The following is a 23,489-nucleotide window of genomic DNA, read 5'->3' as shown; positions in this document are numbered from 1 at the left end:
AGTGAGACCCCATCTCTACAAAAAAAACAAAAGCATTAGCTGGGTGTGGGGGTGCACACCTATAGTCCCAACTGCTGCGCGGCTGAGGCAGGAGGATTGCATGAGCCCAGGAGTTGGAGGCTGCAGTGAGCTATGATGATGCAACTGCACTCTAGCCCAGGCAACAGAGCAAGATCCTGTCTCAAAAAAATAGAAATAAAGGGCACTACAAGTCACTACTTGCACAATATTTCACCATTTTCAAGGCCCTTGCACATCTACCGTATTCCCTGAGCTTCAAAACGACCCAACCAACCCAGTGAGACCAAAGGCAGGCTGCCCCCAGCACAGACGAGGCAGCAGAGCCCCGAGAGGGCCAGGCCATGTTCTCCACTTCACAGCTGAGTTTAGGCAACACGAAGCCACAGAGTTAATCAGCAGTGAGGCCACCGTCAGGACTCCTGGTGTTCCATTCCCAGCCCTCCTGCTCTCTTCCATGGAACCTTGCTGAGGCTCCAAAAGGCACCATGCAGCAGCACGTCCCACAACGACACTGTCTAAGACTCAAGAGGATCCACGACCACTTCTAGTTTGGAGCTGCCTGATTCATGAATTGTTGTTTGTGCAGATAAACTCTTTAAAAAATGTGTCATGCCTCAGTTTACCTTTTTTGACATCAGAAAGAATGTTGGAGAACATGAGTTTGGCAGAGAGGGAGAAGACATGTGGATTCAGTAGATGTTTACAGAGGGTTTATTTGATTCTAAGAACTTTCACTTCATTTCACTTTCAGCAACCCTGCGAGGCAGCCATTCTTATTATGGAAAACAAAGGTGATGCCCAAAGAGGACCAGTGTCCTGCTGGAGGCCCAGACATGGCTGCTGGGTCCAGCTCCCATGGCTTCACACCAGGCAGGAATTTTCAAACTTCACTGGGCATCAGAATCTCTGGAGCAGAATCAAAAATACATATTCCTGGGTCCCACCCAGAGCCTCGAGTCTGCTCTGGTGTCCAAGAATTTGCATTTTTAATGAATACCCAGATGGTTCTTGTGCTGAAGGTTCATGGACCACACTTGAGAAACCATTGATCTCCACCACCCCAGGGAAGGAAATCAGAATTCTCAGCTGCTGGGTTCCCCCACATGTTCGAGGCAGGGATGGCGTGAGACAGTATGTTCCTGCCTAGCTCCTCAGCAGAGAAGGAACGACTCCTTGGTGCGCCTGAATGGGTCCCTCCACATACATGTCCAGCACCAAACCGGGAGCCCATGACAAAGGTCTGAGGAGGCCTGGATTGCTCAAGGGGAAGCTACACCCCAAACAAACAGCCCATGAGAATGATCTAGAAGGAAAGGTCAACATTGCTTTAACATGGGTGACTCATGGCCGCCCCCTTCCTACATTTTTCAGAGTAGACAGACACAGGAAATAGCCCTGTGCACAGATAGCTGCCCCTAGGGTCACCAAAGGAGACCCAGCTATGCCAACCCAGTCATTTTGCACAAAAATCAGGAATTTCAGGGGAGAGAAGAAGGAAAATAAAAGGAGAAAAGCCAGCCCCAACCTTGTCCCAGCCTCTGTGCCCTCCCTCCCGGAGCCGGCAGGGCTGCCCAATCACAACAGTCTCCTGGAACTGAAAGGGACTTGTGTTCAACTCCTCTCTAGGGAAGGAGTCGGATGGAAGCCAAAGCAAACACTGCTCCACCATGAGGCTCCAGACACGCTGTCTAATCCAAAGAGGTTGGAAAGCAAGTAAAATCCATCTTCACTTCCCATCTTCCCCTTCTACAAACACAGATGGTGCTGCTATCTGCTCTCATGCTGGGACAAGGCCTCATCTTGAATCCAGTGAGGGTGAAAGGCTCAAGTTTTTGCACAGCATGAAACAAGGAAAGACGCCTGTAATCAGGTCAGAAGGCAGGAGAGGCTGGCTGGGCCCCAGGACTGCAGGGTGCCCTCCCACCTGTGAATCACCTGCCAAAGAAAAAGCCCCTTGGTTCTGCAGAATCAAGGGAAGGGAGATACTCCGTGTCGGTTATGTTTGGGAATGGTGCGAGATAGGAGTCAGGAGACAGAGAATAAAGAGAAAAGAGGAAACACCTGCTTTCACCTTAACCCTGTGGTTTTTTGATCATCCTTGACGGGGTTCCAACCTTCATCCTGCAATTCAGCAGGGCTGTTTGATGTTGGGGGTTGGGGGTAATTGAAGTCAAGGGAAGGATTTCCTGTTAACAGCACGGCTAGAAAAAGATCAAGAACCGGGCAGTGGAAAGCAGCCATGTACACCCGATAAGCCTGGGCGCCCCCTTCCTTCAGTAGAGTCTTAGGTTTGCTAGACTCAAGTCTGATATGCGGGCATGGCATTAACCCAGTGTCTGTGTCACCCCAGAGACTCCAAAGTCTTCATCACCAACAGCTCTCATCACCACACTCTGGGAAAACACCACCACCTCCCAGCACCTGCATTGCTTTTAGTTTGAGTAGCTCTCAAGAGGGACAAGTCCCCATCAGGACACTGCTGGGAAACTCCCTGGAATGGCCCACCCTCCCCTCTGCACCCAACTGCTGGTCACTTTGCTCATTAAGAATCAGCCCAACTCTCCCTTCACCTGCTCAAGGAAGCTGTCCTGCTTGCTGCCTGCTGCATTCACCCTGGGTAATGTCCTCCCGCATCCTGTGACCCCTTACCCTCTGTGCACCTATGGCCTTAAGCCTGCCACGTGGTAGGAGAAGTTCAAGTGTTGGCCTCTCCTAGACCAAGAGCCAACAGAAGACAGAGGCAATTACCTTCACTGATGATAGCACTGAGAACATGAGCTCTTCATTTAGCACTTCTCGTCTGGGCAACTCTGCTAGCCACATGCCCTCCACATGCTGTCTCACTCAATCCTCTCCCGCACCTTTCGCAGCAGCCAGTATTATCTCCATTTTACCAAAGAAGCCACAACTTACGAAAGTCATACGACTTGTCAAAGAGCACACAGCGGAACTGAACACAGTGTTCTCAACCACCCTGGGTCTGGCACAGTTCAAGGCACGAATGAGTATGTAATAGTGCTTTGCACAGAAGGGGTAAGATTGAGTAGTCGTGTCAAGAAGACAACCCTGATACGATAATCCTCCCAGTTAACTGACCGGTCACTTTAATTCCTTTAGGAAGCGAAAACTTGGCAGGGATGGGGAACCTGTGGCCTCCAGGCCACATGTGGCCCTCCAGATCCCCAAGTGCGGCCCCTCGACTGAATCCAATTTTGCAGAACAAATCCCTCTAATAAATAAAGGGGAGTTTGGATTTGGTCAAAAGGCCACATTGAAGGATCCAGAAAGCCGCGTGTGGCCCCAAGGCCACAGGTTCCCTACCCCTTTGGAAAGTTTCCCATTTAGTCAGAAGAGGAGGCAGAAGTGAGGGCAGGAAGACAGGAAAAAGGATAAAGAAGTGGGAGAAATACACAAACCACCAGAAAACAAAGACCAGTGTTAGAATAAACTCAGCAAATATCCAGGCCAGGGAATGCATTCCTCAGAGCATGAAGGCTGATGAGGATGATGGCAGGAGGTGACAGCAGGTATTCCAGCCGAAGGGAACACCTCGCAAGGGGTGTGTCTTTTTTTTTGGTAGTGGTGGTTAAATATAGACAGTAAAAATTTTTCATTTTTAACCATTTCTAACTGTACAGTTCAGCAGCATTTATGTTAGTGTGTAATCATCAACTGCATCCGTCTCCAGAACTTTATTCATCTTCCCAAACTGAAACTCCGTACTCTTTAAATAATAACTCCCCATTCTCTTCCTCCCACCCCCCTTAGCAACCACCATTCTACTTTCCGGCCCTATAAAAATTTGACTACTCTAGGTACCTGTGGTATAATAAATATATTATTTGACCTTTATCCCATGTTCCTGGCACAGAGCTCGAAAAATCCTTGGAATTTCCTGAGTGATAGGTGTGTCTTTTGTTACTCATAAGGCGCCCCTTCCCAAGATACCGAGTTGGTGCTACTGAGGAGACTTAGGTAGGGCCCCTAGATAGCTTCGGAGTGGGGCTGGTCACCAGAAAGACCAAGTGATTAGAATGCAGAAGCTTTCAGCACCACCAACCCCCCTCCAGGGAGGGGAGAGTGGGGGATGGAGACTGAGCTGGATAAAAACTCTTCAACAGTGAGTTTCAGAGTGTTTCATCAGGTGCTGGGAGGGTGGCTTGTCCAGAGAGGGCATGGAAGCTCCACAACCTTCCTCCACATGCCGTGACCTGTGCATCTCTTCCATTTGGCTGTTCCTGAGTTGTAGCCTTTATAATAAACTGTTAAATGTAAGTAAAGTGTTTTCCTGAGTTCTGTGAGCTGTTACAGCAAATCATCGAACCTGATGAGGAATCATGGGAACCCACAATTTACAGCTGGTTGGTCAGAAGCATGAGTGGGCCCCAGGACTTGCAGAGAGGCTGAATTGGGGGCAGTTTTGTGGGACTGAGCCCTTGACTTGTGGAGTCTGCTAACTCCAGGGAGTTAGCGTCAGAACTGAATTGAATTGTAGGACACCCAGCTGGTGTCCAAAGAGTTGCGAAATCGGTAGGTCAGAAAAAATTGACACTGTAATACCTCGTATAAGTGGACTTATACAGTATTTTTCCTTTTGTGACTGGCTTATTTTACTTAGCATAGTGTCATCAAGGTTCATGCATGTTGTAGCAGGTATCAGAATCACCTTTTTTTTAAGGCTGAATAATACTCCGTTGTATGCATATACCGCTCTTGGTAGACACTTGGGTTGCTTCTGCCTATTACTATCGTGAATAGCGCTGCTGTAAACACAGGTATACAAATATCTGTTCGAGTTCCTGCTTTTAATTCTTTGGGGTATATACACAGAAGAGGACTTGCTGGATCATATGGTAATTTTATTTTTAATTTTTTTTAGGAACTACATGTTGTTTTCCATAACAGCTGCACCATTTTACATTCCCACCAGCAATGCACATGGGTTCCAATTTCTTCACATTCTTGCCACCATTTATTATTATTATTTTTTAATAATAGCCATCCTAATGGGTGTGAAGTGGTATCTGATTGTGATTTTGATTTGTATTTCCCCAATGTTGAGCATCTTTTCATGTGCTTATTGACCATTTGCATATCTTCTTTGGAGAAGTATCTATTACATTCAAGGTCCTTAGCTCATTTGTAAATTGAGTTGTTTGGGTGTTTTTAGTTGTTGAGCTGTAGGAGTTCTTTACACGTTCTGGATATTAACCTCTTATCAGATACATGATTTGCAAATATTTTCTCCCATAATGTGTGTTGCCTTTTCCCTGTTAATAGTGTCCTTGGATGTACAGAAGTTTTTAATTTCGATGTAGTCCAATTTATCTATTTTTTCTTTTGATACCTCTGCTTTTGGTATCATAGTCAAGAAATCTTTGCCAACCAAATGTCATAAAGTTTTTCCTCTATGTTTTCTTCTAAGAGTTTTATGGTTTTAGCTTTTAAAGTCTTTCATCCATTTTGAGTTAATTTTTGCCTATGGTATAAGACTGTCTTTTCCCCCTTGAATGGTCTTAACACTCTTATTAAAAATTATTTGAATATATATATATATATGTATGTTTATTTCTGGACTCTCTTCTCTATTCCATTGGTCTTTATGTCTGTCTTTATGCCAGTATCACATTGTCTTCATTACCATGATTTTGTAGTAAGTTTTGAAATCAGCAAGTGTAAGACCTCCAACTTTGTTCTCCTTTTTTAAGATGGTTGTGGCTATTCAGGGTCCCTTGATATTCCATATGAATTTAGGGTGGATTTTTCTATTTCTGCAAAAAACATCATTGGGATTTTGACAGGGATGGCATCAAATCTGAAGGTCACTTTAGGTAGTATTTTGGGTTTCCTTTTTGAGTTGTTTATTGTTAGCATATAGAAATATAATTGGGTTAAAACAAAATGTTAAAACAAAATGTTGCGAATTCAGTCTGCCAAGTTTGCAGAAGGAAACTGGGGACTGGGAGGAGGTAGGGCAGAGGTGAGTGAAAAGGCCATGACATTTTTTACCACTTTGAATGTGTCGTTTTCTTGGCTGGGCATACTTGGTTGCTTTGATTTCCAGAGCTCCTATATAGAAGTTATTTTAGCCAGTTCCTGGTTGTTTATTTAATGTTTCTGTGTGGACAGGGTGGGCTTGGAACGTTCTAGTTCACCATCTGACTGACATCCCTCTCTACTGCCTAAATCTTATTCCCCAAACAGTATATCCCAAGGAGACAGTTAAGGAGCCAGACTTGGTCAGAGCAGAGAGACAAGGCTGGGAGGTAACAAGAGACAGGCTGAAGAGGAAGAAAGAGGGAGCAGGAGTCTGGGAATCTGAAACTGAAGACTTAGACTTGATTCCATGAAACCAACAGGCATCTGCAACAATACCTGGCAAGGTAACAAAAACCAAGGCAGAAGCCAGGCCAGGCCAACCTGAGCTTACTCCAGTGCACTGGCTTGAATGTCAAACAAACCAAAGGATTTGGAGCATCTGCAATGGTTTTACCTCACATCCCATCAGGGCTCCCCCACCTACCTCACCTTAAATGAATCAGCATTATGAGCCCCACACCCCAGCCCAACCTCTGCCCTCAATCTGAAGGATGAGCGGCCCAAGCTCCCACCACTTCCACCTGAACACTGGACTCGATATACGGCAAATACATAATAAATCAGCCCTGACAAAAACGTGGCTTCAAGCAGGACAGTCCCTTCCCATGCATGGTGGTCCTTTCTTCTGGTGATTTCAAAGAGTTCCTGATCACTAGCCTCACCTGGGAGGCCAGGTGAAAATACAGAATCCTGGGCCCCTCCCCTAGAGGGTTTGGTTAAGGAAGTCCACATGGGGACCCAGGCACCTGCGTTTTCACCTAGCCCCACGGGCATGGCAGATCATCGGCCACTTTGGGGAAGTACTGGCGTAGTTACCTCCCAGAGTTGCTACCCTCTGAGTTTATTTCCACCTGCCCACATCTGTGGTGAGGGCTTTCCAAGAAAGGAGAAAGCAGAACTGAATTCAGTTCCCTGTTACCCTCCCCAGAAGTCTCAAACTGACAATTTTATCTCACAGTTTTAAGACACAGAATATAATTTTTTAAAAAACAATAACTTTTGAATTAGTTACCAGCAATTAAATACAGATTTCATAAGCCAGATACAGAAGGACAAGTATTGTGTGATTCCACTTAAATGGGGTACCTAGAATAGGCAAATTCATGGGGACAGAAAGTAGAATGGAGATTACCAGGGGCTGGAGGGCGCGGGAGGGGAGGAGTTATTGCTTAATGAGTACAGAGTTTTTGTTGGGGATGATGAAAATGTTTTGGGTATAGATAGTAGTGACGGTTACACAGCATTGTAAATACATGTAATGTCATTTAATTGTATGCTTATAGATGGTTAAAATGATAAATATTATGTATATTTTATCATGATTACAAAAAAAAACCCCATATTTCACATAAAAATCTGGATTTCTAGGTTCTATTTAAAGAAAAAAATGAAGATCTGACGACACCGGGTCATGCTTTGTATATCAATAACTGGTGGGAGCTGAAGCAGTTCCTGTCTTTAGATGGGACATGGGCTCTCATGTTCACTGGGAACCCACCACACACAATGTCACTTTTACAAGGCCTGCCTCACTCACTGATATGACCTGGTGGACTCCCATCAGCATTGGAGAGGGTGGTCCCAGACCTAGCCCATCTCACTTCGGTCACTACTAACCTTGTTCTCCTCTCCAGCGCCTGCCTACTCCTTTCTTCTAGAGCATAATGGGAGGCCAGAAAGTGGTCAGTCACATGGAAAAGGACTGTGTGTGCCTAAGCAACAGTAACAGTCAGTGGAAGTGAACCAAAGAGTTTGCCTTCACCTCCCCAAACTTCACTCAGACCTTGATAGGCCTCCGACATCAGGAGATCCAGAATGACAAGCCCAGACTGTAACACGCCCAAGTGGCCGTAACTTTGGAACAAGACTAGACAGGCCACATACCTTATGAAGCTGACTCCCAAGTCAACCTCAGAAACTCTCAGCCTCTCTGGGTCATGCCATATGATCAGCCAGTCTGGCAAACACAGCCTCTTTAAGTCTGGAGTCACTTTCTAGAGCCTATCTTTGTCTGCTAGAATCTGACTTCTGTGCTGAAATACTCATTGTTCTAGATCTGCGCTACCCAACTGGTTATGGAACATGGACCATCGCTTACTGCGAAAGGTGGCCAGTCTGTAAGTGTAAAATTTATGCCAATTTCCAAAGACTTAGTAATGAAAAAAAATGTAAAACAGCACATTACTAACTTTATTATATCAATAACATGTTGAAATAATATTTTGGATATATTGAGTTAAATAAAATATAACGCTATATATAACTATGGTTTGAATATGTCCCTCAAAGTTCCTGTGTTGAAAGCTTAAGCCCACATGGACAGATTAACGTTACTATGGGAGTAAGTTCATTTTCATGGGAGTGGGTTCCTTATTGTAAGAGTGGGTTTGGTATAAAAGTGAGTTTGGCTCTCTCTCTCTCACCCATGTAATGCCTTCCACCATATTATGATGCAGCTAGAAGGCCTTTACCAGATGTTGCCCCTCAACCTTGGGCTTCACAGCCTCTGGAAATGTAGGTCAAATAAATTTCTGCTCATTAAAAGTTACCCCATTTCTGGTACTCTGTTATAGCAGCATAAAACAGACTAAGATAGAAAATTGGTACTGAGAAGTGGGTTTGTTGCCATAACACCTGAAAATTTGGAAGTGGCTTTAAAACTGTGTAATGGGTAGAGGCTAGAAGAATTTGGAGGAGAAGAAGAGAAAAGGCCTAACAGCCCATCATGTCAAAGAAAACCAAGAAAATGCTGAAGGAAGAAAACAGACTTTTTAATGAGGATTGGGAATTGCATTATTATCTTGTTTCTGCTGAAGATAAGATGATTAACTTGCTTTGTGATACTGCAATATCAACATTAAAGAAATTCAATGTTCACCAGCATTATACCACTCATAAGGACCACAAATATTTTAAATTACAGAGAGAGGCATAAAAGGTTGCATTGCAGAAATTATTAATAAAAGACGAAAAGCGAAGGCAATTCTTTCCAGCAGCAATAAGACCTGGAAATAATGCCACTGAAGCAACTTATAAAATAGCTTATATACTTGGGGAAAAAAGAAGCCATTCAGTGATGTAGAAATTGTGAAAGAATGCATTGACAAAGTTGTAGAATGCTTAGACCCCAATAATGTTTCAAAGTACAAACACTTGCCTCTCTCAAGGAGAACAATAACTGATCAACAGCATGATTGGCCTTCAACTTAAGAGAACAACTTCATGCAATACTTCAAAAGGAAAATATATATTATGCAACCACTTTGGATGAATCAACCGATACTACTGACTTGGCACAGGTTTTATACTTCACTCAGGTCATAACAGAAGATTTTCCTTGCTAGGAAGTCACTCACTTTGGGCACTCTTGAGAACAGAACATGGGGAATAGTTATCTTCAACAACTTTCGAGATAAATGTCGTGAAGTTGGACTGAATTTGGTAAATTTAGTGAGTGTAAGTACAGATGGTGTACCTTCCATGACAGGAAAACATGAGGGGTTTATTGCACAGTTAAAAAAAAAAAGTATTAACATTTCCAGGTGCTCTCATTTCTTTTCATTGTATCTTGCATCAGCAAAATCTCTGTGCTAAAGCTACTATTTTAAGTGACACTTTGCAACAAGTTATAAGTATTGTTAACTATATTCATGCAAATGCAACATGGCATTATCAATTTTGTAACATGCTAAAGTTGAACAAGGACATATTCAGTGTGTATTTGCTGTATCATTATAAAGTGCGTTGGCTATTATAGGGACAGGTGTTAGCCAAAATTTTATCTCTGTGGGAACAGAGAGTTAAATTTTATGAAGAACAGAATCAGCAATGTGAATTATGGAAAGAAGATTTCTATAAGAATGCAGCATTTCTGTGTGATATCATGTCAAATCAAAACAACTTGAATATTTCTTTGCAAGGTAAAACCAAGTCTATGTATGATATGTGGTAAAAAAAAAATCTAAGCATTTAAAAAAAAATTATCTTTTCTCAAAATACTTCTTCAAAAGGAAATTTTGGATGAACGTTTTCCCCAGTTAGCAAAGGCCATTCCCCAGGATGATATATGTGAATCATTTTAAGAATACACAGCTGTTATAGACCTATTATTTGGAGAATACAATGAAAGTTTCACTGACTTTGAGAATCATAGCATCATGTTAAAATTAGCATTTCAGCCTCACCTCGTTGATATCACCAAGGCACCTAGAGAACTGAAGATGGAGTTGATTGAGCTTTCAGTAGATGACATTTTAAAGTCATTGTTTGATGCTAAGAAAGATCCAATTGAAATATGGAAAAATGTAGTAGAATACCCATGCCTTTGGCAATATGCCCAAAAAATGCTTTCTTGTTTTTCAGCCACTTATTGTTGTGAATCTACATTCTCCTACCTAACCCAAATCAAGATGTCCTTAAGATCACAAACGACTGATGCCCATCTAGAGGATCAACTGAAACTGTGGCCCTCCATGCTGCAACCAAATATTCAAATGCTTTCTAACAAAAAGCAGACACAAGAAAGTCATTAAAAGGTTAGTTAACTTTAAAATTAACAGTTTTCATTTTTTGAAATTATTAAGCACATAGTAGTTAGATTTTTATAAAATAATGTACATTTTTAAGTCTATCTAATTGAAAGTTTCTTGAATGAGGCCTTATTTGATTACAGCTAAATTAATGTGGGCTTCCAACATAAAAAGGTTCCCCACCCGGGCTTAAGAGAAATGAACTAGGGTATCTGGTGGAAGAAATTTCTAAGCAAAATATTGAAGGAGCTCTCTTGCTACTTTTAAGTGCATATAATAAGATGTGAGGGGAGAGAAATTATTTGCAGACAAAATTTATAATTAAAAACGAAGCAGAGCAGAAAGATTTGGAAAATTCAAAGCCTAGCCAATTGTAAAGAGTGGAAAGGTGTCTTTAGGATCATCAAGACAATGGGAGAAAGAGCCCAAAAACATTTTAGAGACCTTCTGGGTAAGCTAGGACCTTGAGGGCAAGTGCTTTTGTTTGCATATGATTTGAATTTGTCCCTGTCAAAACGCATATTGAAATCTGATCCTTAATGAGGCTGGTGTTGGGAGATGGGGCCTCGTGAGAGGTGTTTCAGTCACGTAGGCAGAGCCCTCATGAATGGCTTGGTGCAGATCCCCTGGTGTTGAATGAGTTCTTGCTCTCATGATGTAACCAGTGCTCTGTTTTTCAGAACCCTATTTTGAAATTCTCCTACCCATTTCTTGTTATGCTGTTAATGAGAAAGCACTTACCTTTGCTCTCTTTCTTTCCACCAGGCACTCTCTTGCACAAGTTTTCCCTATCTAACTATGTGTCAACTTAGAAGTTCCGGAGACTGAGTCCTGAAACCATCCAGACCCCACCAGGAGATTACCTCAAGGCTGCATGTAATCTAAGGACAGTCATTGAGCTGGCACCATTCACCAGGTGGAGCAATCATCATCAGAATGAGTCATACTGACCAGCACCTCCTTGCTGCTCCTGCATACCCCTCATACCAAGGCCCCTTTTTAAACCCCTATCTTCAACCCAAAATTTTGAAATGGTCACTTTGAGGCATGAGCCTTTGGCCATTTTCCCACTGCTAGCTCTGGAATGAAGTCACTTTCTTTTCACCATACCTTGTCCTTGTTACTGGCTTTTGCAAGTGGTGAGTGGCTGAGTCTGTGGCCAGTTACAAGGAGACTGGAGTAGTTCTCACAGGAGTGGATCAGTTCCCAGGATGGTGGGTTGTTACAGAGCCAGGACGCTCCTTGGGTTTTGCCTCTTCACATATATCCACTTCCCTTTGACCTTATCTGCCACGTTATAATGCAGCACAGAAGCCCTCGTAGGGAAGCCAGGGCCACACCCTTGAACATGCCAGCCTGCAGAACCATGAGCTAAATAAACCTCTTTTCCTTACACATCACTCAGGCTCAGGTATTCTGTTAGAGCAACACAAAGCGAATTAAGATGGAAAATTGGTACCAAGAAGTGGAGTCTTGCTGTAAAGAGATCTGAAAATGCAGAAGTGCCTTTGAAACTGGCTAATAATGGGCAGAGGCTGGAAGAGTCTGGAGGAGCAGGCTAGAAAAAATTGCCACGAACAGAGCATTAAGAATGGTTCTGTCACAATGTTGTGCACACACACACACACAAAAGTGATTCTGGTGAGGGCTCAGAAGATGATAAAAAGGGAAAGTTTGGAGTTTCTTAGAGATTGGTTAAGTGGTTGCAATCAAAATGCTGATAGAAACAGAAATATGGACAATAAAGGCCACTCAGGGGAGGTCTCAGATGGAAATAAGGAGTATTTATTGGGAAAGTAGAACAAAGCCACCCACCGTACACCATAGCACATTGTGTCCCTGCCTTAGGGCTTTAGGGAAGACCAAACTGAAGAGCGATGACCTAGGGTATCTGGCAGAAGAAATTTCTAAGCAACAAAGTGCTCAAGAAGTGGCGTGGTTACTTTAATGGCTTATGCTCAATTGGGGCAGCAAAGGAATGACCCAAAGGTAGAATTTATAATTAAAAGGGAAGCAGAACATAAAAATTTAGAAAATTTGCAGCTTGGCCATGTGGTAGAGAATGAAAGAGCATTTTTTCTGGCGAGAAATCCATAGGTGTAGCTGAGGACTCTTTGTTAAAGGGATTAGCATTGATATTAGGGAGCCAGGTACTAATAGTCAGAATAATGGGGAAAAGGTCCCAAAGACATTTCAAAGATCTTCAAGGCTGCGCCTTCATCACAGACCCAGAGGACTAGGAGGACAGAATGGTCCTGGGCAACAGGCCTGGGGATGCTGCTCCCAGCCACTCCAGCTGAAGCAGCTGTGGCTTGGACTACTGCTCTGGAGAGCGTAAGCTTGTAAGCCTTGGCAGCATCCACATCCACCTGCTACTATCTTGCAGGTATGCAGAATTCAAGAGCGGTGGAGGCATGACAGCTTCCACCTAGATTTCAGGGGATGTACTGGAAAGCCTGGGAATCCAGGCAGAAACTTGCCACAGGGCTGGAGGCAGCACAGACATCCTCTACTGAGGTAATGCCAAGCAGAAATGCGGGGTCAGGGCTTCCACAGAAAGTCCCCACCAGAGCAATGCCTAGTGGAGCTGTGGGGTCAGAGCTTCCACAGAGAGTCCCCACCAGAGCAGTACCTAGTGGAGCTGAAGGGGCAGGGCCACTGCCAGGACCCCAGAATGGTAGAGCCATTGGCAGCATGTGGCCTCAACCTGAAAAAGCTGCAGGCCATTTGACTCCAACCAGTGACAGCAGCCACGTGGGCTGCACCCAGCAAAGCCATGGGAGCTGGGCTGCCAAGGCCTTGGGAGTCCACCACTAGCACCAGTGTGCCCAGGATGTGTGACATGGAGTCTAAGGAGTATATTCAAGAGCTTTTTGATTTTTTTCATTCAATGTCTTCCCTGCTGGGTTTTGAACTTGCTTGGGACCTGTTACTCCTTTCCTTTTTTTCTTTTTTTTTTTGACAGGGTCTTGTTCTGTTGCCTGGGCTGGGGTACAATGGCATCATCATAGCTCACTGCAGCCTTGAACTCATGGGCTGAAGGGATCTTCCTGCCTCGGCCTCCCAAAATGCTGGGATTACAGGTGTGGGCCACCATGCCTGGCTTTGATTTTTTTTTTTTCTTTAAAGAGCTGGTGTCTCGCTTGGTCACTCACACTGTAGTACAGTGGTACAATCATAGCTCACTGCAGCCTTGAATTCCTGGGCTCAAGTGAACCTCCTAGTTCAGCCTCCCAAGTAGCTGGGACTACAGGTGCATACCACCATGCCTGGCTAATTTTTTTCATTTTTTTAAGGGGTGGGGGGTCATGCTATGTTACCCAGCTGGTCTTGAACTACTGGCCTTAAGTGATCTTCACGCCTCAGCCTCCTGAGTAGCTGGGATTACAGGTGTTACCCCTTACTTTTGGTAGATTTCTCCCTTTTGGAATAGGAATGTTTATCCAATGTTTAATCATTGTATCTTAGACCTAGATAACTTGTGTTAAAATTTACAATCTCGTAGCTGGCAGGAACTTGCCTTGAGTTTCAGATGAGACTTTGGACATTGAAGTTGGTGCCAAAACAAGACTTTTGGGATTATTGGGATGGAAGGATTGTATTTTGTATGTGACAGGGACATGGGTTTTCGGGGACCAGGGACAGAATGCTATGGTTTGAATATGTCCCCCAAAGTTCATGTATTGAAAACTTAATCACCAATGCAAGTGTTGAGAAGTTGGACTTTTTTTTTTTTTGTAGACAAGGTCTCACTCTGTTTCCCAGGCTAGAGTGCAGTGCTATCATCATAGTTCACTGCAACCTTCAAACTCCTGGACTCAAGCAATCCTTCTGCCTCAGCCTCCCGAGTAGCTGGGACTACAGGCATGCGCCACTACGCCTGTCTTATTTTTCTATTTTTTGTAGAGACAGTATCTCACTCTTGCTCAGGCTGGTCTTGAACTCCTGGTCTCAAGTAATCCTCCACCTTGGCCTCCCTGAGTCCTAGGATTATAGGCGTGAGCCACCGCACCTGGCCCCGAGAGGTGGGATCTTTAAGAGGTGATTAGGTCATGAGGGCTCTGCCCTCATTAATGGCTTAATGTTGTTATCACATGAGGTTTGTTATAAAAGCTAGCTCAGCCCTTTCTCACTCTCTCTCTTGCCCATAAGAAGCCTTCTGCCATGTTATGACGCAAGAAGGCCCTCAATAGATGCCGGTCCTTTCATCTTGGACTTCCCAGCCTCTACAACCATGAGCCAAATAAATTTCCATTCATTATAAATTACCCAGTCTGTGGTATTCTGTGATAGCAACATAAAACATGTTAAGACAATTACTAAAACTAATTTCACCTGTTCTTTTTACCTTTTTTATGTTTACATTTTTAACGTGGCTACCAGAAAATTTAGTTACGCATGTGCCTCGCATTTGGGGCTTGCATTTTATTTCTACTGGACAGTGCTATTTTAGATGGCCAGCTGTGGCTTCTATAGAACTGGTTGTGTAAGGTTACTGTATTTTCTTTACTTCTAGAAGCAAACTGATTCTCTCTCACTCTGTATCTGGGTGGCACTGTGCTATGAGCTGCCCAAAGGTTCTTGGGGAAGTCCCTTCCCCTCTTTCTGCCCCTCACCTGGGCTAGGGCTGACCTTGAAGATCTCTTTTAGCTCCCACATCTACCTTCTCCCGTGCCATCCAACTATCAGACTGTAACACAAGGCTCTCTTCTGACACTTGCGTAATAATAATGTGTACGTGTCACTTAAAACCCCACACAGATTCTCCCTCGAAACAATGCTGCTGGTGTTGCTTCAAAAATGCCAGGCTGTCACCACCTGGAGCCACTGGTCAGAGTGTACCAACAAAAGGGAAGGGCCTCAGTTGTAGTCTTGAGGCTTGTCTTCCCTCTCTCCCCTCGCTTCAGGATTTATTGGTTTCTTCTTGCCAGAGACTCCCCCATCCCCACCTTCCTAACAACACAGTCACTGTGCTAGGTTCAAAGAGGAAGAATCAGCCCTCTAAGAGGAACTTCAAAACCAAAGGTAAGTCCCAGGCCCTCAAACTCTGAGCAAAATAACTGGAAATTTCATCACCAACAACAACCCTCCAGACACCAAAAGAAAACTTAGATCCCTGGAATCCATCACAGATATATTTGCTCCATAATCCATATGGGCCTACTGACGGTGGCTTTGGAGGTAGCACTGGGTTCAAATCTCTCTTCTACCATCAGTCAGTAGTTATAAGACCCTAGATAAGGTTGCTTGATTTATCTGGGTCACTTTCCTCACCTGTAACAATGGGAACAATTTCACCTACCTCACAGAGTTCCTAAAAGGATTAAATTAAATAATAGATGGAAAAGTGCCTTGTATGTAGTAAGTGTTTAATAGATACTAGGTCCCTTCCCTTTCTTCACCCTTTCCCATGGCAGTTAGGCAAAGAAAATACTAAAAACCTCAGGGAGAACTGAAAATAAATCCTCTATGCTATAATCTGTTTTTATTTTTTAATCTGAATCTTGGTGCCTGGTACAATTTTAAAATCTGGTGCAGGAACTCTGCGAAGGCAGGGATTATCTTTGCAGCCCTAGCACAATGTCTTGAGGAAGGCAGGTGCTAGGAAAGCTTGTTGAATGAATAAATGATGGATTTAACGCAAGCAGAGGCTGGTGCATGTGTGGAGCATATAAAAAGCATTTGAAGAGAGAGGTCAGAATTACAAGGGTGCAGGGGTTAGGGTAATCTGTGTGGTCAGGGTCAAAGTGAAGTTTGCAGGCCATAAAGAATTACTTTGCATAATAACATTTGAAGTCTGTTTAAATAGCTTCGTGGAGTCTATTTTCTAAGCAGCAAAACTCAAGGTGCTCCGTTAATATTTCTCCTCCATTCAGCTGTACTTTACTCAGGAAAAAAGGGCTAAAACATGACAAAGATGCAAACATAGTCATCTCTACTTGAGTTAGTATAGCAAACAATTCAGTTTTTCATAATGTATAACTTACTTAGCACGGAGGGTTAGACCCAAATAGATCAAACTAAAAAGATCAAACTAAATAGATGGCTCTATTATACAAATATACCATGTCAAAGTGTTTTTAAATATAAAGTTCTCAGCATTTTCTGGCCTTGGTGGTGGGTAGAGGTGGGATGAATAGCTATTCCCATACAATTTTACCCCCACTGGTCAGAGCAGCAATAGGATCCTATTAAATTTTAAAGATATATCTAATATTAAGTTCCTTCACAGGTGTGTGAGAAGGAGTGTGAAAATCTCTTAGTTTGTGCTTTATGATTAACAAAAAAAGGTATTAGAATCATGAAGAAAAAGTTCCACAAAGCACCCCAGGAAGATTAGAATGGACATTCCCTGTAAGGAGGAGTATACTATACCCCACAGTGACATTTCCCACCCCATGTCTCACACCCCAGTAGAAACAAATTCACACACACACACACACACACACACACACACACACACACACACAGAATCTCCCATCATCCAGCCAACAACGAGGGCTTCTCCCAGTTAGCAATCCTGCCCTCAGCAAACAGTGGGCCTGGGGTTGCAGTGACCTTGTCTGAATTCTATTCTGCTGCTTACAGGGATATTTAACCCTCTGGAAGGTGGCAAGCTCCTGCCCTTCTTCCCCTAGCTTTACCCTCCTATAAAGGAAAAACCCAATAGTGCCAAATCCAACAGCAGGGCTGCAATGAGGGTGTTAAAATCCACAGTCACATTATTTTAGAAGACAGAGGGTCGATAAATATCATCACTACCTGCTTTTAAATTGTCCCAAACAAAAGATTCATCCAATTTCAACTTCAGGCCTGGAATCAATTCAATCTTCAAAATATTCACAGCCATAGGTGAAAATGGGGTAAGGGATTTTACGTTGCTTGTTTGTGGGCTAAAGGTGGCTTCTCTGTCTGCTTTCATCAATTGCTTAGGCAGTTACCCAAGTGGCAGAACTCACTGACACAGGGAAATTTAGCTCACATCACCTTCTTGGTGGTAAAGATGAACGGAAGTGTAATTTGCCATTAGAGAAGTTTTGGAAAGTTTCTGTTCCAAATGCAAAATTTCTAAATGCAAGGTTAACTTTTCTAAATGAAATGAACAGGTCAGAAAAAACAGACCTATGAGAACTAAGGATTACTGATCATTTGTTAAACACACAGCCAGGACTGCATGTGCTTGGGAAGAGGTGAGACCCAGAGGCAGTGGTCCAGCTTAAGGTTTGTCTCAAATATTTCCCTTAATATTTGCTTCAAATATTTGGAGAAGACCATCAGATTCATAATATGGTCAACTTTCTGGATCATAGCCACAGTGAGATGCAAATAGTTTGGGATTCTCCTTGCAAAAAGAAGAAAGGAGAGAGTATTAAGACATAATCTAGCCCTTCTAGGCCTTGGAAATTCAGAGAGATTTCTACTCCATCCTGCTGGAATTGGCTCTAAATCCCAGGGAAGGAGCATTGTTCCCACTGTCCTGGCTTCAGCTGTGTATAAAAGAAGGTAAGAACAGTGCCAAACACCAGCAGGCAGAGCTCTGCAATTTTACGCCGCAGTACAGGAGGTACAGCACTCTAGGAAAGCTTGCTGGTCTAGCCAACAACACCTGCCAAATTCTGATGGCATCAAAATAGTCTGAAGCTCAGGGGCTTCTGCCAGAGAAAGAAGAACATTCCTGAAGTCACAGGTCTAAGTTGGTGGACTAACGCAGGTTCAGGAATGACACAAAGTAGAGTATGTTCAAGAAGCATGCTTTCTGCTGGGGAAGGAGAAATTGTGGACCAAAGAGCAGGTCCCCTGCTTTTGTTTCCCACTTCTCTTACAGTGTCACTTAGTCACAATCACCCAGTCATCACACTGTGGGTCACACCCAGCCACACAGTCACCCTGAGTCACAAACACTCTTGAACAGTCAGAAAATCATAGCCTCCTGTGCTCAGTAGTTAGGTGCAATCTAACACACTCGGTCCAGCGATGATAAGATGCCCACTCCTCTGAACATCCACAAACTCCTCTACCCACCTGATTGCCAAAGACAGCCACGGAGCACGCTGTTGAAACCTCATTAGCCCCGAACCAGACAGAAGCCAGGCGGGAGGGCATGCCCAGGATGAAGACCTGGGCCACGGAGCAGATGACCTGGCCCACCACCGTGACCGGGAAGAGGTGTGGCTGCAGGCTGCCCAACTTCACCCAGGCCCCCAGGCAGTTGAGAGCCGAGCCGGTGAGGGCGATGGTGCGCAGGCCGAATTTCTCCAGCAGCCAGGCCACGGGCAGGAGCAGAGGGATGTAGGTCAGCATGTAGCACATGGACAGCCAGTCGATGGCAAAGGCGCTGACCCCGTAGAAGTTCATGAAGATGTTATTGATGGAGCCGTACTGGATCCACTGAAAGGCGTTGCACATGGAGTAGCAGCTAAACACCAGGACCACAGCCCACCGGCGCCTGCTCACCTTGATCACGCTGAGGTCTTCGGGGCTGGAACCACAGGGTTGGGTCAAGTCGCTGGGTTGGGCCAAGGCACTGGGGTGCGCTGAGCTGCTGGGGTGGACAGAGACGCTGGGGTGGATGGAGACGCTGGGGTGGGCTGAGACGCTGGGGTGGATGGAGACGCTGCGGTCCTCTCGGAGTGGTGACTCCAGCGCAGGGGTGTCATCGCGCTCCTGCTGGTTGGGATCTTCATTCACCATGACCACAGCCTCCCCTGGAGTCCTGCAGAGGTGCTGAGGACTCCAGCAGTCTTATGGGACAGTGGCCGTCCCCTAGAGCTGACGGGACACTTGCCTCCGCCTGCCCCAGAAGAAACGGAGATCCGAGGCAGCGTCAAAAGCCGCTAGTGGGGCTCCCTGCGCTCACCTCCACGCTCCTGCTCCCACTTTTTCTTGGAGCTCTTTGTTCCCACCCGCAACGATCGCTGTCCCCAGGCCGGCTGTAGACGCCTCAGCCCGCTCCCGCCTTGGGTTCCCCCCACAGCGTTTTTGGTACTGGAGAAAATTCTCTCCAGGCTCAGCTACTTCGCTTGCTCAGTTCGCTCCGGGTCGGCTCGGGGCCTCGCCCCCTCGGGCGCACGTGACCGCCCCGCCCCCGTCCTGGCTGGCTTCCCATCCCCCTACTCCGCCCCCACCCCGTCTCCCTTCCCTTCTCGAGCCCGGCCCGGCCGGCCGCGCAGTTGTTTCGCCACCGCTTGCGGGATGCATTCCTCCCCTACGCCCCGGGCGCCATGGAAACCGCCCGCGCACCCCCACGCCTTGCACTGCCCCTCAAACTCCTTTGCCCCGCTCCCAGCGGCCCCGGTGAGCAGATCCCCCGACCCTTACAAGGCAATTCGCAAATAGAGTTTCCTCCGCGCCGGTCCGCACGCCCTGCGCGCGTGCTCTGGTGCCGGGCGCTGCCAAGGTGTTCCCGGACACCCGAGAGGGCTTCCCCGGCTTCCTCCCTCTTGGCTGGGCTCCCCACTCCTTGCTGACCTTTCGGTATAAAAAAATATTTGTAGATTTCCTGGTCTGTGCGCTCCTGGGTTAAAGTAGAGCTGCGGAAAACTCGCTTTGCTCGCGGCTGTCCCTGAGGACGTGATTTTGTCTTGGGGAAGTTAGATTTGAACCTGTTATGTAGGGCTATTATTTCCCGATGGATTCTGGGCAGCCTCCACGGTGAGGACCCTAGGGTGGAAGGGAGAGGGGAGTTCGGAGAAGCGTCAGAAGCTGTCAGCGGTTGTGTTGTGAAATGTTTAGGGCAGCGCGGTCTGGTAAGTGATCTCTGCGCCCGCGTGGCCCTAGGTTGCCACCTGCCGGTGCCAGCCCATTTCACAGGCGGAAACCCTTAACTCGCCGCACCGAGCCGTTTCAGCCCCGGCGAGGGACAGTGGTAAAGAGCCCGAATCCTCCTTGGGTTCAAGCACCAGCTTAGCTACTCCGAGGTGTGTCTCTGTAGATCAAGGTACTCCACCTCTCTGTGCCCCAGTTTCTTCATCTGTAAGATGGGGCTGATGAAATAATAGTGCCTGCCTTACGGTGTTGTTTTGAGGCTTGAAAGAGTTAATAAATGAAAGCAGTTAGAAAATTCCTGGCACATAGTAAGCTTTCCATGAATGCTGGCTATCTGTCCTAGCAAAAAACTATAACCTCGGGTGTACTGTGCTAAACACGTTTCAGGTATTATCCCAAGTAAGCATCACAAGAATTCTGTGATATAATTAGTATTGCTGGACTGCATTTTACAGAAAATGAGGCTTACAAAACTGAAGTAACTTCTTACTTAAGGTCCTAGCCTTAATTCTCCTTCAAGTCTGTAATCGTGCAAGCTATAGGCTAGCTATTCAAGCCCAGTCCATGGACAGCAGCATGGGCACCCCCTGGGAACTTGTTAGAAGGGCAGAGTCCTCTCCAGTGTCAGGAGAAAAAAAAAAAAAAAAGACAAGAAGGGCAAGATGCCAGGCCCACTGCAGACCTACTGAATTAGAAGCTGCATATTAACAAGATACCCAGGAGATTTGTTTGTTTGCGCATTAAAATTTGAGAGCTACTGGGTGCCTCTGCTTCCTTTTTTTTTTTTCTTTCTTTTTTTAAACTTCAGACCAAAGATAATTAATTTAAAGCTCTGGAGCAGCGGTTCTCCACGTTACACATTAGAATCATATGGTGGGGACTCAACATTCCAGATGCCTGGGCCATACCCACATCGGAATCTCTGAGGAAGGACAAGGACATCTGCATGTTTCTGGCTCCCCAGGTCATCCAAGTTGGAGCACCCCTGGTGGGGTTAGAACCACTGACTCCCAGGAGAGAGAACTAGATTCACATGATCACTCCCTGCTTGGAGGCACCCACTTTTTGGTAGAAATTGTGGGGTGTTGGATTATAATGGAATATTTGAAGAAGAAATTCATACCCATCTAAAAATTTCTACATTAATTTAACGTCCTGAATTCTCAAAATTCCTCCAGTGTTTCCCATCATTCTCTAGGGAGCAGAGAACCTTTTGGAAGGCCTTCTGAGACCTCTCACTGTTTCTTTTCCCTAGGTAATCATGGACCTCTCCCCAAACTCTTCAGAATCTATTCTTAACTCCACCTTGTAGATGAGGAAGCCAGAACCCGGAGAGTCAGGTGTGTTATTCATAGTGAATTAGCATCAGAATGAACAATGGTAAGATTTCCCTTCCATGTGGCCTCTCCCATAAGCTTTTCTGAAGCAGCACTTCAGCCTGATGACAAATTCCAAGAGGTCTAACCTGGGATATTTGGAGTTGCTTTTGTGGAGAAGCGAGTCGGGATCTGTTGTGAGCCCTGAATTGGCTCTGCTTGGACTTGAAGCTCTGTTCTGCTATTATTAGCTTCGGGATCATGGGGAAGTCACTTAACCTCTCCATCCTTCAGTTTCTGAAGCTATCAAATGAGGATTAAAAATATCTGCCTCATAGGATTATTCTGAGAATTAAACAAGATAATGTGTGTATTTGTTTTCAACAATAATAATGATATTCTGGCAGGGTAGTGCTGACTCTTGGCAGATTCCCACCAGGGGGCGGACTGCTCCATATCTGCCCAATATCTTATCTCCATTGGGTAGATATTACATAGAGAGAAATATTCTGTATTGATTTTCCATCATGTTGAAAAAACATTTATTAAGCAACTGACTATGTACTATATCTATCTGTATGTTCTATCTGTATTTTCTTTTTTTTTTTTTTTTTTGAGACAGAGTCTCACTCTGTTGCCTGGAGTAGAGTGAGGTGGCGTCAGCCTAGCTCACAGCAACCTCAAACTCCTGGGCTCGAGCAATCCTGCTGCCTCAGCCTCCCAAGTAGCTGGGACTACAGGCATGTGCCACCATGCCTGGCTAATTTTTTCTATATAGATTTTTAGTTGTCCAAATAATTTCTTTCTATTTTTAGTAGAGATGGGGGTCTTGCTCTTGCTCAGGCTGGTCTCGAACTCCTGACCTTTAGTGATCCACCTGCCTTGGCCTCCCAGAGTGCTAGGATTACAGGCGTGAGCCACCGCGCCCGGCTGGTATTTTCTATCTATCGGTGTCTATAGGTACACCTGGATGGAGAAGGAGAAATACATTTTAGAGACTGCTTCCTGAAAGGGGGCTCTGGTTCCTGGTTCTATCCCCAACTGACTCCAGAGGAAGCTTGCAGGAACCCCTGGCATTAAACTCAACCTTTCCTGGCCTTCTGCAGACTGGTAGCGAAATCTGCCCCCTAGAGGCTAACAGCAACTGCTGGCAGTAAGAACAGGACTTGGAAGTCACAATGTCTCACCTTTACTGATAGCTTACTACCAGCTAAACCGGGCTGTAGATGTGAGAAGCATGGAGTTTGGTGAGTGCTTGGGAAGTTCCAATGAAGTGAATCAGGTTGAGACCCTGGATTATTCCTCCTTAAAATACTAGCATTTGGAATTTCTAAAAATGTTGCCCTTACAAGTCTTATATGTATAATTTATATGTGTAATACTACATGATCATTAATTTTCTGTTTGCCTTATCTCCTACATTTTTCTCAGATTTCTAGCTCTCTAAGGACTTATGTATATCTTTGCATAGCCTGGAGTGTTTAATGTCATAAACCATATACCACCTGCTTATTATATATCTCTGTAGAACTGAGCTGTGTTACACATCACCGCGGAATTTCAGAAAACTGGGGACAAAGAGGAGATCCAACAGGCTTTCAGAGAGATAAAAAACAGGTTTCATAAAAAGTTTTTTCAAAAAAAGTGTATAAAATATCATCAGTTTTCATCAAGCCTGGAAACTGAAAGTCTGTAAAACAACGTGTTCTGAAGGAAGAGCATTTCCTGCCTAGAATTCTATGCCCAAACTACCAAAATA

At 44.9% G+C, this 23,489-nt stretch overlaps 1 protein-coding gene across 2 annotated transcripts in view; it reads right to left on the bottom strand.

Moving 5' to 3' along the window:
• Window positions 1–19,676, bottom strand: part of FLVCR2 (feline leukemia virus subgroup C cellular receptor family, member 2) — a 63,372-nt gene extending 43,696 nt beyond the window's left edge. For both annotated transcript variants that reach the window (XM_012656206.1, XM_012656205.1), the window contains exon 1: window positions 18,672–19,676. In XM_012656206.1, the coding sequence (XP_012511660.1) occupies window positions 18,672–19,340 (669 nt within the window). In that variant the 5' untranslated portion in view covers window positions 19,341–19,676. The remainder of the gene's footprint in view (window positions 1–18,671) is intronic.
• Window positions 19,677–23,489: the final 3,813 nt, after the last annotated feature.

The sequence above is a fragment of the Propithecus coquereli genome, unplaced genomic scaffold (genome assembly GCF_000956105.1).
Source record: "Propithecus coquereli isolate 6110/MARCELLA unplaced genomic scaffold, Pcoq_1.0 Scaffold5, whole genome shotgun sequence".
Taxonomy (NCBI): Eukaryota; Metazoa; Chordata; class Mammalia; order Primates; family Indriidae; genus Propithecus; species Propithecus coquereli.
Note: the sequence above shows the minus strand (reverse complement) of the source record. Positions and strands in the feature narration are given on the sequence as shown.